The following is an 18,098-nucleotide window of genomic DNA, read 5'->3' as shown; positions in this document are numbered from 1 at the left end:
AAAACTAGTAATTTATTTATGCTATGTGTACTAGGTTTCATTTTTCCAAAAGAATGAACTAAGGCTTTATTAGTGTCCCCATCCATTAACAACTTTCCCTTTGGACTTTGATTTTTCTAATTTACATGTAGTTGGATCATTTGGAAAAAGAGTTGTTAATATAATTAATATATGTACGTATATATACTAGTATTTACTATCTTGTAACATAGTTATAATATGCGTAATGCTATTAGCCTAAGACACGGTGGAACATAATTAATAGCCTGTAAATGTAGTCAATTTTAGCTAATATCGAATGTTTAATTAATGGGATTTAATACAAAATAGAAGGTGAAAGAGAAATAGCAGTTATTTGTTGGTTAATTATTCTATTCTTCCATGAGATATTAATCTATGTTGGCATGCTACATGTGTTTACAATAGGATTTTAAGATGCCCAGGAAATTAGCTAATGATATACTTATGTATGGCTCACATGTTGGGCACGTTGAACACATTAATACCATTTTTTATATTTTTTTTTATAGATTCTGAAGGAATAGTCAAGCAAGCTAAAATGAGTATGAGGGAGGCTATGGAGCGGTCTCTTAATGGTAGCAAGATCATACTGAGGTTCAATGAGGAACTGCAAGCAGTCGGAGATGGAGCTGGCCTGTTGAGTGGCATTCTAGGAGCGCTGAGTTCTGATTACAGCAAATTTCCTATATGTGAAAAGAGTTGGGCAAAAGTGCGGGGCAAAGATAGGGTTTATGATGATTGCATAAAGGTAATGACTTTCGGTATTGTTTAATCATATCAAACCTTATAACTTGCAATTACTTACGGCTGGACATTGTCGTCGCAGGAGATGTTCCACTTTCAGGATAACAGTGGTAGAATCAAGAAAACACTTTTGAAACAAATGGGGAGGTCGTGGAAGGACACAAGGGGGAGGCTGTATGACTCGCATTACAAACCAACAAGGACACTTGAGCAGAATCTTGAGAATCGCCCGAAGGGAATTCCTAGAGAGCATTGGAGGTGGTTCATTGACTATCGTAATGATCCTGCAACAAAGGTACCCCATTTATTTAATTATGACCAGGCCAATTCAATCTGTAACCCACAGATTCAATCTGATTGAGTGATTTAACCGGTTTAATTCTAATAACTATTGATCTAAAATCTGATCTAATACAGGTAATTTTTAAAAAAAATGAAATCCTTTCAAATCTAAACATGCAATTTTGATCATTTTTTGATATGATCTGATATTCTTAAATAGTTTTTATTCCAATTGATTTGAATATGAACCCTGTTATTTAATATACATGTGTAATTAAATTTAATATAAACATATACTCAGCACATGTCACGGTCCAGAAGGAATGTTTGGCTAAAATCATAATATATACTTGCATGATGATGAGATTGATGTACACCAACTTTCATTATTACAACCTTGTTGTTTGTCTGTTACCGTATAAGACTTTTGATTTAATTTGAGTACCCCTATTATTATAATTTATGCTATATAATTGTTATTGGGCTATGTCACACATGCCTGCTAAAGCTTTTTAAATAGGGATTGTATTTACGTATTAGAAATACAATAACATTGTTAACTTCTTATATGTAAATAGGGACCGCATGCATATAACTATTGTTCTTGTTAAAGCAATACTTAACTTAAGATTACGTACAGTTTATTCAATTTCCACACTTTCTTACTTACTGCCCCATTATTTTGAGTCTATTGCAACGTAGGATACATATATACTACATAGTTATATTTATTACTTTAGTGAACAACAGCTTACTGTTGATTTTAAATAGGCGAAATACAAGCAAAATGCGCTGAATCGAAAGAAGCAACTTTACACGCACACTGGCGGTTCTAAAGGCTTGGCTAGGGCAAGGGAAGAAGAGGTAATATAAATTTGTAATCAAGTATAAGTGGCATTTAGTGTTGATTTATTTATAGAGTAAAACAACAAAGAATTATTGAAAAAATTTAAAGAAGTGAAATTATTTGCATAAATTGTATTGTACAGTTAGAAAAGCAAGGGAGGAGAGTTGGTAGGGGAGAAGTATGGATCCTAAAGCACAAGAGACCTGATGGAAGCTATATACATGAAGAAGCTCGGAGAATTGGTGTAAGTACACCTAATCATTTATGCTGTAACATGTTGGGTTTAGTTATTAAAATGTCTTGAGTATGCTATTAGCCTAGTGTGACTGTGTAATTTTATTTATGCCTGCAGAAAAAAATATCTGAGATTGAGCAGCTTGATGAATCTACAAGAATATTGTTAGAAAATGATTCTCTTGTCCAAGCTCTCGGTAAAGAGCACTCGGGTAGAGTGCGTGGGATAGGACACGGGCCGACACCAAGTCAACTCTTCCGTCTGAGCTCGCAGCCGCCGGTGGATAGAGCTCAAGTAGAAGAGGCCCAAAGGATGCTGACTGAACTACAGGCGGAGGTGACAACTGAAAAATTGAAGCCGAAAGCAATGGAGGATGAATTAGCAGCAGAGAAAACGAATAGACAGGCAATAGAGAGTGTGCTGAGTTATCTGGTCCAACAGCAATGTGGGGAGCTGCCTCCGAACATCGCTGCACAGATGAATTCTCTGGACGGACATGGCGGAAAATAGAAATTAGATTTTATGTGATACTTTGTTTTTTGCTATATGTTTAGTTTATGTTAAGTATGCAGCATTAATTATTAGCCAGGTACTTTACCTTTTTGGATGACTATTGAAATACTTTATTGACATTATTAAAATAGATATGTTAGTTTGCTTCGCAGTTAAATATTCATGAGCTTTTTTTCCATAGTGCAGAATTTTAGAGATAAAAAAGGGTATAATATTCTTTAAATAAAAAAGATGAAAAAAATAATAAAATATAATAAAAACTTTTAAAAAATATTAAATAACGATATGATTCTTTAGATAAAAAGAAATTAAAAAAAAACCGCCGCTAAACTATTCGCCGCAAAGTTCAAGATTTGCGGCGGTTATGCCAGCGGTTGCTGGAAACCGCCGCGAAATGTGAATCCTGCGCCTTTATGCGTTACGTATACTATTTCGCGGGCAACCTGTAATTCGGCAATTAAACCGCCGCTATTCTACGCGTTACGTATACTATTTTGAATTTAATTTTATTTGTTGAATTTTAATAATTATAGGGGTGGAGTAGATACCCGCAAAAACGGGTTAGGGTTTAACTTTTTACTACCTATGGATAGGAATGAGACAGGTTCTATGAGAATTATTGTAGGACGGGACAGAATCGAGTAAAGTAAAAATTTGCCCCTATCTATCCCATTACTATACATCCTCCTCCCTCCACTTCTATGGTCACATTTATCTCCATTCTCCACCTTCGAGCTCGACAGTTGTCAGATATGACTCTGCCACTATCATGCCATTCTTTCTCTGCCTCTTTCCACATCCACTTTTAATGTCACTTTTCAGTTTTTTTTCTACCACATTTTGCACTTCTACCTTCATGATCTTATACCATTTTCTTGAATCTCTAATACACTCAATGCTTTCCACTCTTCCATCTTTACCTCTTTTCTTTTATGATGTCATTGTGTGTGTCCCTCTCTTCTCTTATTTTCTATCACGTTTTTTTCTCTCATTCGTATATTAATCACTGTTGTGTTCTCTCTTTTTCTATTTTTCACTCTCATGATGTTTATTTATCTGCTCTCCACAGTCACATTGTCCACCTCTACACTACACCGCCACAACGCCGACTTCTGCTATACACTATTGTGTTATCTACCTCTATAACTCTTTCCTTTTCTTGTGCTTCTTGTTCTTTTATTTTATTGATTTCTCTATTTTTTAATTTATATGAAGATTTTATTTTAGTGCTGAATAATTAGAGTAAGGTATTATTGATGCTGAATGATTATGTAGTTTGTAGAACATCATTTAATTTTTTTAATTTTAAAATTGATCCATTTATTTATTTTATGATTAATTAGTTGATGTTGTTGATGGTGAGGAATTATAAAAATTGGGATAATGAGTTTCAAATGTGATTTGGGGGTTGGTTGTGGGTGGAGATGAATGTAAAGGGGTAGTGGTGATGAATGATGGTTATGTGGTGGGGTTGGGTTAGGGTGGCGGTAATAGTGGATGAGGTGGAGGTAGAGTTTGAAAATCATAGAAAAGATAAGGGTTAGTTTTGAAATTTTGATTGATTTTTGAAAGAAGTTAACAAAACTTTAGGGTTTAAATATTTTTGTCAAAAGAACCTTATCTTTCATTGATATAATGTCAATTTTATTTTTTATGGGTAATATTATTAGTTGTTTGAACATTCATAAATAAAAATGGTAATTTATCCTATACAAAAATATATATATAAAAAAAAACTTGTTGAATCATATCAACAGTCAAGGTATTCAATCGACAACCTCTTTGAGCTAAGTTTTTAAAATAAAAACATACATAGTAACCATTTTTAATATTAAAATAATAAAATCAATGAGTAATAATTTTATTGTTTTTAAAGTATAATAATTATTCAATAATAGTAATATATAGTTTATTATATATTAAATTAAAATATTTATATTAGAATTCTATCTTTTTAAAAAATTTTATTTAAATAATATTAGCAGTTAAATTTATAGATATTTTTTCATGATATATAAGTAAAATTTTTAAATTTTTTTATTCTTATATTAAAACTGATTTGAACAAGTACAATTCTAACATAAGATAAAATTTGTCCTTGAATATCATTTTTGTATGTTATCATAACAAAAGAAACAATTATGTAGAACTGTTTTTGTTAAAATTTACTTAAAATTTTTTTATGTTATAGTATCTTATTTATTATTGAAATCAAAGTAATATAACTAACATTATTATCTGTTAAAATTTACTAACATATTTTATCTATTTTTGAGTTAAAATAGATGTATTTAATTTGTATCTTAAAACGGTTTTATATTTCTTTGGTAGTTTAAATACCAATCAAATCGCTAAAAATAAGATGAATATACAATTGAATGCACAATATCTTTGTTTTAACTCTTGTGAAATGATAGAAAGAATTTATGTCTAAAGTCTTAAATTATGTATATGTAACATGATAATATAACAAAAGTTTTTCTAACCAACTTGGGTTGGTCGAGTGGTCAGCTCACTCGTTCGCTTAAGTAAGTGCCGGGGGGTTCGAATCCCACCTTATGCATGTAGCAACCCATTGGCCAGCGGCAGGCCCTTAAAACTCAGATCCGCAATGAATTAGTCATTGACCTGTTGGGTTGGGGGATACCGTGGACAACCAAAACAAAAAAAAAAAAAACAAAAGTTTTTCTTCTTTCAAACAAAAAAAACTTTTGTTATAGACACAAGTAGTTTTAAATTGAATTTTTAAAACTGAAAGCAAACAAATAAAAATAAATAAAAATAATTTTAAAATTCCTTCCTATCTTAATTTAATTAGTCAATTATAATTGAATTTTTAAAACTTTTTTCATGTTTCTTTAATTTGATTTGCATATAAAGGTGTTTTAACATGTATTAGAACTAATTTTTTAAAAAATAAAAATTAAATATTTAAATTAATCCGAAATCTTGATTTTATGAGTTATCATATGAAATTATATACTTGATGAATAGACATCTCATTAAGTTAATTATAAAAATGTAACTAGAAATACAATCATTATTCCATACTTTAAATTACAAAAATAATTATATCTCATAATTTTATTAACCCAAATAGCTTTTTATATCTAATCTACTGTATTTATGTTTAAATAAATGCACAAATAAGCGTATAAAATTATACATGTGATTTACTCTAATTAAAATAAAAAAGAGAAGTAAAGGAAAAAACTCGCCTACAAGCAAAAGAAATTGAGAAGCAAAAAAGTTTTATAGAAAAGAACGGTATAAATAATAGAAATGATAACAATTAATTATACATCAATAATGTTAAGATTGGTTTAGTTTAAAAATAGTCAATAATATAATAACAAAAACACATACTTAAAATAAAAGAATGAATTAATGAATATAAAATATCATAAGTGATAGGAAAAAAATTAACATTTTTTTCTTTTGTATTTTAGTTGAATATAAAAGTAAAATAATATAATATTGGAGTTTATGTTATTCTCTTTGTCGTAATTTCATTTTTCTATATTGTAGGATCAAAGTCAATTAAAAATTTTTTTTAGGAAGGAGTAGAATCAGATTAAAAGTGAATATTTTTACTAAATTAAGAATGATCAAGTGCATTGCACATAATAAGTTGAGTAAAAGATAAATAGGTCTTTGACCTTTTTAAATGCGGATATTTTTTTTTTAGGATTGAAAAATACAATTAAATCTCTCACCTTATAAAACGCGTGACAATTATGTACCTCCGTCGAGTTGGAGTTCAAAACGGCAACGGAGAATGCAAACCTGGAGGGGTGAAGACTGAGGTGTCCGTTTTGGTTAATGATGTCGATGGCGAACAAATTGTTAATAGACAAATTGATCCTTATGCTTCAAAACGACGCCGTTAACATCCCCCACCTTACTACACCCTTCGTAATCCCCATAACACCCAGAAACCACTCCAGTTATTACAGAAAACCCTATCAGAAGACAAACGTCTTTCTCCCTAAAAAAACTTCTTCCTCCAGTTGAAGGTGGTGGTGTGCTTAGTGGACGTTATGGTTGGCGAAGTTAACGGCAAGCTTCGTCTGGAAAAAAAGCTGCCATCTTCTAGAGAGGTAAGGGTAATAGTCGAGGCTACGTGCATTGTTGTTTAAATATTTGTGACAATATAATGCATGGGGTTGGGCTTAGGGGTGATTGCATGTTTTCTTTCGGGTAAAAGAATGAGAAAAAGCTATGTGGAGTTTACTGATTTCAAAATTTCATGCACTTGATATAGGGTTTAATCTCCGATTTATGTATTTGTGGATAATGCAGATGGATGATATATATATGCGGTACCTGTTTTTCATCACGGAGGCCACTTTGGTAGAACACCCAGTGGAACTCTTCAATATATTGGTGGAAAAGTTGAAAAATTTTTGAAGATGGACTTAGACTTCATGAATTTTGAGGACTTAGTAACATTGTTCAAGGGTCTGGGATATGCATCATATAGGGCAGTTTATTGGTATGACCCAAAAGTAGTGACGTTGAGTCTAGACTGCACATTCTGAGAGGGGATGCAGGAATAAATGAACTTCGAGAGAACAAGCTCAAAAATTCAACCACTGATGAGTTTTACATATACTTCGACCACCCCGTTGATGAGTCACAGATAGTAGAAGATGTTGCTACAGAAAAGGGTGCAGAAGAATTTGATGATCCCATTGATGTTGATAGCATCATAAGGGAGCTTTAGTCATCACCATCCACAAAAGATGATGGGCATGAAAGTGGGGAGGACGAATTGTATAAACCTCCTCCGGCTGTCTCTGAAACTGTTTCAGATGAGGATTATTCTAGCTTTGATGAGGAAGATGATGGGATGAGGAGAAAAAGAATTCTGAAAGAAAAGGATAAGGTTCTGCCAAAGAGAAAGATCAGTGTGAAGGAAGGGATAGAGACAGAGTCAAGCGGAGGTAAAAAAAGAGGTGGACAAAGGAGTGCAAGTGAGAGTGATGCCAAAGGAACTGGGCCCACTGTGAAGCCCAAAAGAACTAGGCCCGCTGCCAAGCCCAAAAGAATTGGGCATAATGTAAAGTCCCAAAGAACTAGGCCTGCTGTATACGCTGAGGAAGCTGTGCCTACTGTGCAGCCCAATGATAGGCCTCCAATCGGCCTCTATGTAAATGAGGAGGATTCAGATGATGATGACCCCATTTATGAGTATGAATCAGAGAATCTTCACACACCAGTGTCGTCAGAAGATGAGGGAGACAAGCATGAATTTTTAGCGTTTAATGATGAGTATAGATTTGGAGAGGGTAGATTTGATATTGGAACCAAGTTTGCAACCATTGATGGGTTTAAAGAAGTGGTAAGAGATATATTCATATCTGAAGGGAGGGAACTTCTCTGGATTAAAAATGATAAGGAACGGGTGAGAGTTGGCTGCAGGGGTAAAGACTGTCTGTGGCTGCCACATCTATCCTACAACAAGACACTGTTATGCTTTCAGGTAAAGACTTACAAGTCAGAGCATACATGTACAAGATATTTGGGTAGTAATGCTGCTGATCAACACTGGATCAGTAAAAAAGTGGAGAAGAGAATAGCAAGTCAACCTCATATGACAACTAATAAGGCAATTGACTTCCTTATAGAAGAGTTTAACCTGGTGGTGCATCCGAAGATGGTTTACAGGGCAGTGAAAGAGGCCAAAGAGAGGATAACGAGAAACAAAAAAGAACAGTATGAGAAGCTCAGGGACTATGGCATGGAGATAATTAAGAGTAATCCCAGGTCAATAGCAAGAGTTGATGTGAAGCCTATTCCACAATCCCTCCCTGTGTTTAACAAAATATATATCTGCTTCGAGGGCTATAAGAAAGGCTTTAAGAGTGGATGTAGGCCTTTCATCCATCTAGATGAAAATTTTCTTAAGACATACCTTGGAGGCCAACTACTTTCAGCAGTTGCACAGGATGCGACAACCAATTTTATGTAGTGGCATATAGTGTTGTAAGATCTGAGACTAAGGAATCATGGAAATGGTTCCTTACACTGCTTCAGAAAGATTTGGGTAATGCCAGTCAATTTGGTTGAAACTTTATGTTCGACCAGAAAAAGGTCAGACTTTTACATTGTTTATTTGGGTAGATTAGGCTAGTAACCATTGGTTAGCATATTGCATGTCTCTGGACTGTTTGACAATATTATGTGTTTGCAACATCATATGTTTGTAGGGCCTGCTACCAGCCTTAAAGGAGGTAATGCCGAGAGCACATCATCGAAACTGTGTATAAGACTTGCAAAGGAGCACCAAGTAACCCCAACTAGAAACCAAAAAAAAAAAAAAAACTAAGAAGTCTGCTAATGCCTCACAAGCCTTAGTGCTGCTTTCCCTTTCACAATCAACACCTCAACGAGAGGTAAGCAAGTCCTGTTTATGCATTAGGATATTGTCCATTTTAAAAATTGTCAGTAGTTATGATGTCATTTTTTATCTTTCTTAAGCACTAATTTGTCCATTTGGTTACCTTGCTGGATCTTTGATGAATAAGATCTAAACCAATCTCAGGGTGAAAAATGTGCTAAAACTAGTACTGTGCAAGAACAATCTACTGTAAGACCATTATAAACTGTACACTTTTAATGCCAATCAATTTCTTTTTGTTCCTGAATTTAAATATCTGGGTATTTCGGTTATTTTTCCAGAATAATGTCACTAGCTAGAATACTATTGGACTACCAACCAACACAACAATGCAGGCAGCAGCATCAGGGGCTACACCAGTAGCTGCACCACTCTTCCCTTAAGTAGCTGTAGCAACAACACCATCTGCTCCAGTCCAAACTCCATTCAGGCCTCCATCCCAGCTGCCAAGAATGGGCCAACCCAAAAATCGAGCTACTGCCTCTAAATTCAGACCCAAGCAAATAATTGTTAGGCCCCCAACAAGTACAAATTCACCACCAAATTCACGACAAACTCAAAGCACAAGCACTAGTGGGACACCATCAAAGGAGACATTGAAAGCAGCTAGCAGTGGTACCACAAGAATTTTTAAGTTCATCCCTACTCCTGGATCCAAGCATTAGAAGAACTGAACACAACTGCATGAGTTCTGTTTTTTGTCCTAGTTATTAGCATCAATTGAACAATGCTTTCTAGCTATCATAGTTTGGCAAACTTGTTTACATGCCAACTAGACATTTTGTTATTTTGTGGAAAACTTATGCTATTATGTAATGTTTGGGATTAAGCCAGATACATTATCGTATAATATTTGGTTATAATCTATTTAAAATTACTACCTTATATAATACTTGACTTGCAATATTATTTAGTTATTCTAATTTCAAAGAAAATTAGAGTCAGTCCAACATAGAATTCACATTACATAGCCAGCAGTGGCAATTTTTATTACAACATCACCAGGTACATCAATCATCTTCAGCCTTTTAAGAAATATATAGTAAGAGTAACAACAACTACACTAATCACAATAATATGCCATAAATTCATGTATTTTTTCTTTTCAATAGATAATAGTTTCCTCTCCAAATCTTCTATTTTTTTTTTTCAATTCTTGCCTTCGAAATAGCTATTCTTCAATGTCTATTCCCTCAGCATCATCCACAGCACCCAATGCTTGAGACTCTATGGCCCTGATTTTTTTTAGGTATTCATCAAGCCAGACAAAGAACCGGCAGTACCGTTCTTTAACCTGGAGCAAATTTTTAGAGAATCATCCAGTTAGACACATTACAGTCTCATCCAACTATTGCCAAAATAGTAACTTACCTTGAAAAATAGACACCCGAGAAACATTCTATTAGGGTTAGTTGTTGTTCTTGACTTGTACAGAATGGCATATACACCGCAAAAGTACTTTGGCGCAATTCCATCTCGCTCATATCCTCCTGGCACGGCACATGAAGATTCTCCTCTAGGTCTTGTGCATGAAAAATCCCCTTCACTCGTCATGGACGATCACACCATCAATGACCATGGCTTCGTCGATGCATTTTGATCAAATAGGGCTCATTCATAGTAACGGCGTCGTTTTGAAGCATAAGGACCAATTGGTCCATTAACAATTTATTCACCATCCATATCATCAACCAAAATGGACACCTCAGTCTTTACCCCTCCAGGTCCGCATTCTTCGTTATCGTTTTGAACCCCAACTCGACGGATGGACATAATTGTCACGCATTTTATAAGATGAGAAATTTAAATGTATTTTTCAATCTTAAGGAATGAAAATATCTGCATTTAAAAATATTAGAAACCTATTTATCTTTTACTCAAATAAATTTTTATTCGTAATTTTTTTTCTATTATAAAAGAAATTTTTACTATTCACCAAAACATCATTCTTTCCCTTAATATTATTTGTCAAATAATATTTTTTGGTTCCGTATCTATGCTTGGTTGATATGGATAAGTCACAGATGTGATTGGTGGTAGAAAAAAAATTCAAAGAAAAAAACCATTAAAAAGAGCCATGAAGCTGTCGAAATATTGTAAATATACTAATTTAATTTTTGATCAAAATAAAACATATTTCTATACATGTGGAACTTAAAATTTCTCAAAATTTTATAAAAGAAAACAAATCTGATAATTATTGCTTCAGCTGATTGACATTCTATTTTCGATATTATTCTCAATATGATAATAAATAAATGACTCAATTGAACAACATAAATTATGTTACAAATTATTATATTAATACTAAAAAGAATTAATTTAAATAGTTTGATATTTATCCTAATAAAATTAAGTAACTGATATAAAACAAATTATACTTAATTTAGTTTAATAAAGTTATCTGCATGTGCTTGCACAATTTTAAAATTTAGAATTTTTTTTAAAGTTAATTTATATTTATCAAAATTAAAAATTCTAACATAACTTCATATATTGATAAAATTCAAATTTATTCTTATATTTATGTTTATTGTATTTTTTAAAATCTTAAAAATTATTTTACCAAACAAAATTTTTATTTCTTGTGTTTATTAAAAATAGTTTATTTTTAGTTTAATTTATCAAACATATGTACTATAATTTTTAAAAAGTTTTTTTTTAAAAGTAAAATTTATAAGTTATTTTCGATAATTAAAAGTATTAACAAATGAATAATTAAAATTTTCTAATAATATTTTACTGGAATTATAATACAAACATGTGAATAATTATTGAATTTGAAAAAGCAACATAAATATTTTATAATATATAATTTCAATGTAAAATAAAAATAGTAAAAATCAATTAATATTAGAGTTATTATTAGGTCACTACAAGAAAAAGCCTTTTTTTCGACGCCAAAAATCGACGGCTATTTCTGCCGTCAATATTTTTCGACAGCTTGCTGTCGATATTGTCAAAAAAATGTAATTACAAATAAATTATTAAAATCGACAGCCAGGCCGTCGATATTTTTATAATGAATTAACCTTCACACTATTATCGTCACACTGTTGACGAACGAGGAGTGGAAAATACTTTTATTTTAAAATCAACAAACATGGCGTCGATTTTGTTATTTAAAATATCGACAACACTTACCGTCGATAAATATAAACGATCTAGATCAGAGTCTAAAATTAAGCAGACGGTGTAGATTTAAGGTATAAAATAGACGGTTAGAGTATTGCTTTTTTTTAAATTAAAATCGACAAATTTGTCGTCAATTTTTATCACTAAAATCACAAATACCCGCGTCCAAAGTTCACAACCCAATTCCCCCAAATTTTCCAATCACCAGAAACACAATTCCCTCTTGTTCTACCCCAAATTTTATGAATAGCATGTCTCAGTTTTATAAAATAATATGTCTTTATAACTAGTTAGAATCTAGGCTAACTGATATAAACTTCTGCTAACCATTGGCCAAGGAATATACACAATAATCCCTCTGATCTCCTGGCCTCTTTTAGTTTAAATTAATATTGGTGGTAGGTCAGATATATAGATATTGATGATATCAACTAATGTCCCTTTCTATATATTATGAGATTTTATTGTGAGAACTTGCCGGGACCTCACTCTTTTTAATTAGAAATTCAAGAGTCTTCTTCCAAATTTAAAAGCTGTTTTTTATTTTTCTTTTTCAATTACACTATTCCTATGATTATGAAAATTGCCTATCACACTGAACAGATATACCTTGAAATTATTGATGTAGTTGGCACCCACCTAAGCCTAGCTTGAAGCGTATTTCTCAGGTTTTTAAGGAAAATTACAACCAGTCTTAGCTGAGTTTTGATGAGGCAGATGATGATACTCGAAAAATATGGTGGACAGAATGGAGGGTAAATTTTATTTATCTTATTTTACGTATTTTACAATCTTATATATTATAGTATGTTATATAATAGCAATATGTTATTTCTTTTTTTAAAATAGAAATACTTTGACATTCTTGATACGGAAGAGGATGACATCTATCAAGTTTGGAGGTTTAGGGCAACCAAGCGTCTACGAGGTATGCTCCATGCCATTCGCAAAAAAGGAGCCCGTCCATATTGGATCCCACCAGAAGTTCTTGGTGAATTGATGAGACGTTGGGACACTGATGCCTATAGGCAATTACAGGCGAGAAATACAGTTGCTAGAAAATCAACTCGAGGTACCTCTCTTCACACTGCAGGAGGCACCACCTTTCCAGAAGCGAGGTTACACTTGGTAAGTTGTTTATCAACTCAAATTGTTAGCACCTGCATTTAGAATTAAATATGAGATTGAAATGATTTAGAATCTAGTTTGTTGATGTTTATGAATACTTCTTACAAAAAATATGTAATCTGGTTTGATGCACTGTTTTTCTCATTGTTCCTTAGTATGCTTGTCCTAGCTTGAACAACTAGCTAAAGTAGGATTTTTATTGGAGAGACACATTCTTGTTCTATTTAATTTTTTGATAGATTTTGAAAGATAGAAATAATGAAATCTACAACTCTTATGATGGATGAGATGCTAACAATTAAAGATTATAAATAATATTATATGTATGAATGGGCCTACCTGGTCTCACTGTTTTGTGTAGTTCCGGAGATATTCATGCCAAAATAAAATCTATTAACGAGGAATCTAGAATCAAATTGACTAGTTTAAAAGCAATGAACCTGCTGTGTATAATAAATGGTACCTTCTTAATTAAGAATGAGTTGGGAAGTTGGTCAACACTCATGGAGAGGCACGGGATCACTCTTGTCAGCTCTTGTTCTACTAGTTCTCCTTTGTAGTGTTTATCTTTACTTTGCTGTCACATTAGGAGCCAATCAACACTCATGGAGAAAGCTTCATGTCATATGCAGCATCTTACGGTTTCTGTTACCGAGGGTAAACTGAAACGTCATTGACATTTGTGATTTGAATATTATTTTTGGTGGAGATTGTGTTAGGTGACATGAAATGGAAACATAGTCAGGTAATCATTGTGTTATATGTATACATAGTATTTATCTTGGTTATTATGAACACAAATGCATACAGATCCCTTGATTGTTTCCTTTTTGCTGATTGTTCTAATCTGCCTAATTATGCAAGAACCTTATTTGACTAGTAATAATGCAAAAATTGAGTTTTTTCTAAACCTTGATAATAATATCAACTACTTTCTTTTGATTATTACTTATATTATGTAGAATCAATCGCTTGGAAGACCATCGCATATGGATGAGTTTTTTGAGCACACCCATACTCGCAAAGAGGATAGGACTCAATGGGTTGATGAACACTCCCGAATGGCAAAGGTAACTTACATATTTTCATTGTAATTGCTTTTTGTGTAACTTAGAATGTGCAAAAAGAAATGACTTAATACTTTCCTTCATTATAATTTTGGACTTATTTTTGTCACATATCTTCTTAACTTTTGCATTATTATTGATACTTAAACTAGTTTACCAATCATTGTAGGAGACATTTCAAGAGCGCATGTTTCAGGCTGAGCAAGAGCGACAGACTACTATAGAGGCTAGTGTAACTGATCTACTGCCTGTCTCTGAGGAAAGCATATGGATTGAGACAGTGGGTGGAAAATGAAGAGGTAGGGTATATGGCATGGGTGAGGTAAGGAACTCTTCCATGGTGCGACCCCGAGTTGATGGGCCAACCACGACCACCAGTACTGATGTTTTGGATCTTAGAGAACAAATCATAATACTCAATAGGGAAGTTGAACAACATGCCGCTAAATATAGAGAGCTTGAAGACCGCTATCAAAGGGAGAAAAGAGAGTGGCAACAGACGGTTGAATCCTTGCGTGAGGATCTCAACACCAGTAACTCACAGATGGATCATTTTAGTCATCAACTTAGCAGCTTGACTGAGTATGTGAGGGCCATGGGTCCTAGTAGTTCTGGATCACATGTCCCTCCACCTCCTCCTTTTACTTTTCCAAGCTCCCAGAAAAGTGCAGCCCCAGGAAGAAAACTCCCACCTATCTTGCAGCCCCCAGGACACTCACAGGGCGCTCATATGGAGGATAATTCTGACGATCTCGATGACTCAGATGAGGACTATTTAGATGAGTAAGAGTAGGATTATTTACTTTGTTTTGAATATTTTGTATTATTAGTGGAGTTTAGTTATTTATCTTGTTTTAAATTTTTAAGTTAGAGGATTATTTATTATTGTTTTGATAAGTATGTAAACTCATTATTTAATATTTAATATAAATTTTATTTTCGTATTTAAAAGTTTATTTGTCTCATTATTTAATATTTAATTGACTATTATTTTTCAAATAATAAAAAAAACTGTAGCTATTAAAATCGACGGTAGCAATGTCAATTTTTAAATTCAAAATAGACAAAAGAAAATAAAAAATAGACTGAGAACTTGTCAATCTTTTTATAATTTTATCGACGGTTTACTTGTCCATTTTAATAACTTAAAAATCGACGGTTTCTTTGTCCATTTTAGTAAGTCCAAAATCGATGGTATGCTTATCCATTTTAATAAATCCAAAATCGACAGTTAGTTTGTCAATTTTATTTAATATTATCGACGACAGACGCATCGCTTTTACTTAATATGGGAAAAACTTAACCTCATATTATCGACGTCAGAATTGTCGATTTTATTTAGAGGGGTGCTTTCAGTTAGGCTAGGGCAGAGATTTTTGCGGAAACTCTGGCAAACTACCATTTGTTTGATATGGGGGCTATTGGAGGAAGTTTTAGTTAGTACAGGAAGCTTAGAGGAGATTTGCAGGTTGCAAAAAAACTGGATAGAGCTGTTGTTAATCAGGAGTGACGATTGTTGTTTCCTGAGGCTTGTAATGAGGTTTTGGCGCGTGTTCATTCTGATCACTATCCTTTACTCGTCAGATGTACACCGACTATGAAAGCCAAGAAGTGTTTGAGACCATTTAGATTCTAAGCTACCTAGATGACTCATCCACTTTTTAGCAATGTTGTTCATGCATCTTGGAATAAAGGGGTCCTTGATGTTGTTAGAAGTTTGATCGAGGTGTAGAATGATGCTCTTCTTTTCAATAAGAAAATCTTTGGTAATGTGTTCGTTAAAAAAAAGGAGTTGGAGAGGCAATTGAATGATGTTCAGATTTCTCTTTAGAGTATGGAGGATCTGGGGTTAAGGGTGAAAGAACAAGGTATTCATGATGAGTTAAATACAATCCTTCTCCAAGAAGAGCTTATGTGGTATCAGAAATTGAGAGAGTAATGGGTTTGGTGTGGTGACAGGAGCACTAAGTTTTTTCACTTGCAAACGATCATCAGGCGAAAGTGAAATAAGATTCATGGACTGTTTCTGGAAGATGAAACTTAGGCTACTGAGTCACAGGAGCTAGAGAAAGAAACAAAATTCTTCTTCCAAAAGCTCTTTTCGATAAGAGAGAATATTAATCTAAATGCTATGAGAGAATTCCCCAGTCCTTCCCTTAGTAACGAGAACTGTCAAAGGTTGGTTGAATCGATGGTGTTGGAAGAAGTGAAAAGAGCTGTAATGACTATGAATTCTTTCAAAGTTCCGGAACCAGATGGTTTTCAGGCCCTGTTTTATAAGGAGTTTTGGAACTCTTTGAGCTATGATGTGTGGGGTTTAGTCAAGAGAGCTTTTGAGGGAGAGATTCTAAATGCTGCAATTTTTGAGACATATATTGTTTTGATTCCTAAAGTTGAAGTTCCTACTTCTTTAAGAGATTTTCTCCCCATCAGTTTATGTAATGTTCTTTACAAAATCATTACGAATGTACTGGTGAACAGGGTTAGATCCCTTTTTTTTTTTGGAGATCATTGGCCCACTTTAAGGTGGTTTTATTCCGGGAAGAGGTACTATGAAGAACATCATCATTGCATAGGAAATTATAAGTTTTATGAAGATCACTAAGTCCATGAAAGGGACTATGGCCTTTAAGATTGATTTGGAGAAGGCGTATGATAGGGTAGACTGTAGATTTCTTGAAACTTCTTTGATTTCGTTTGTATTATGGCTTGTGTGACATCATCTTCTTTGTCTATTTTGTGGAATGGTGATGAACTCCAGAACTTTAACCCCCAGAGGGATTTGAGATAAGGGGATCTCATGTACCCTTATCTCTTTGTGTTTTGTATGGATTGTCTTGCTTGTTTTATTTCCCATCGGGTTTCTCAAGGCTCGTACCGGTGTCAGTCTCCAGACATGGTCCCAAAATATCCCATTTGATGTTTACTATTGCTGTTCTGTAGAGCTACGAAAGCTCAGGTAGAGAAGGATATGAAGTGCATGGACTTATTCTCCAAAGCATCAGGTCTGCAGGTGAATCTTAGTAAGTCTAGGGCTCAATGTTCAAAGAATATTTTTGTGAAAAGAAGGGAGATGCTCTTGGGAGTCTCTAGTATTCATTTTTTCAGGACTTGGAAAGGTACCTAAGGGTTAATATTAGGCATGAAAGGTCTTCTCAAAAAGTTATTGAAAAAATTCAGAACAAGCTTGCTTGTTGAAAGGAGTGTCTGTAACACCCTACCACACGGATCTTTATACCTAGGATGTAAAACAGAGGTGGCGAGACGCTACGACCTCTAAGATAGGATATAAATATATATATATAATAGTCGAAAGAATGTAGTATACTAGGAGCCTTGAAGAATGGGTAAAAACAGAATCTCAAAATCAAAAGCGCAACGCTCAGGAAAGAGATTACTTGAGTACGAAGAAAATTAGAGTTCACAAACATATATATAAAAAGTAAGAATAGAGGGTCAAGAATACAAAATAACAAGCTCTTGACTCAGCCTGCAAAGTTAAAGCTGGCCGGAGAATATTTACATACATATATATACTTAACCCATAACCCAAAATACATATATAATCAATCTTGGTTCTCCATAAACCTCTAAGAGATGCAAAATTATATAAGTATATATATGAGGAGAGTCTATACACATATAGCAAAAGACCCAAAAGTAAAACCCCAAAATGACTCCACTTCGCTGCAGAAGCTCCAGAAGACAACCGAGGTGCCTCTC

At 33.6% G+C, this 18,098-nt stretch overlaps 1 protein-coding gene across 1 annotated transcript; it reads left to right on the top strand.

Annotated features, from left to right (window-relative positions):
• The first annotated feature begins 559 nt into the window (after positions 1 to 559).
• On the top strand, positions 560 to 2,639 carry LOC107607851 (uncharacterized). The gene is made up of 5 exons (XM_016309751.3): positions 560 to 769; positions 848 to 1,060; positions 1,819 to 1,911; positions 2,037 to 2,138; positions 2,247 to 2,639. The coding sequence occupies exons 1-5, from the start codon at positions 560 to 562 to the stop codon at positions 2,637 to 2,639; spliced, it is 1,011 nt and encodes a 336-aa protein (XP_016165237.2).
• Positions 2,640 to 18,098: the final 15,459 nt, after the last annotated feature.

The sequence above is a fragment of the Arachis ipaensis genome, chromosome B7 (assembly GCF_059453495.1).
Source record: "Arachis ipaensis isolate K30076 ecotype BB chromosome B7, ASM5945349v1, whole genome shotgun sequence".
In the NCBI taxonomy this organism is placed as follows: domain Eukaryota; kingdom Viridiplantae; phylum Streptophyta; class Magnoliopsida; order Fabales; family Fabaceae; genus Arachis; species Arachis ipaensis.
Note: the sequence above shows the minus strand (reverse complement) of the source record. Positions and strands in the feature narration are given on the sequence as shown.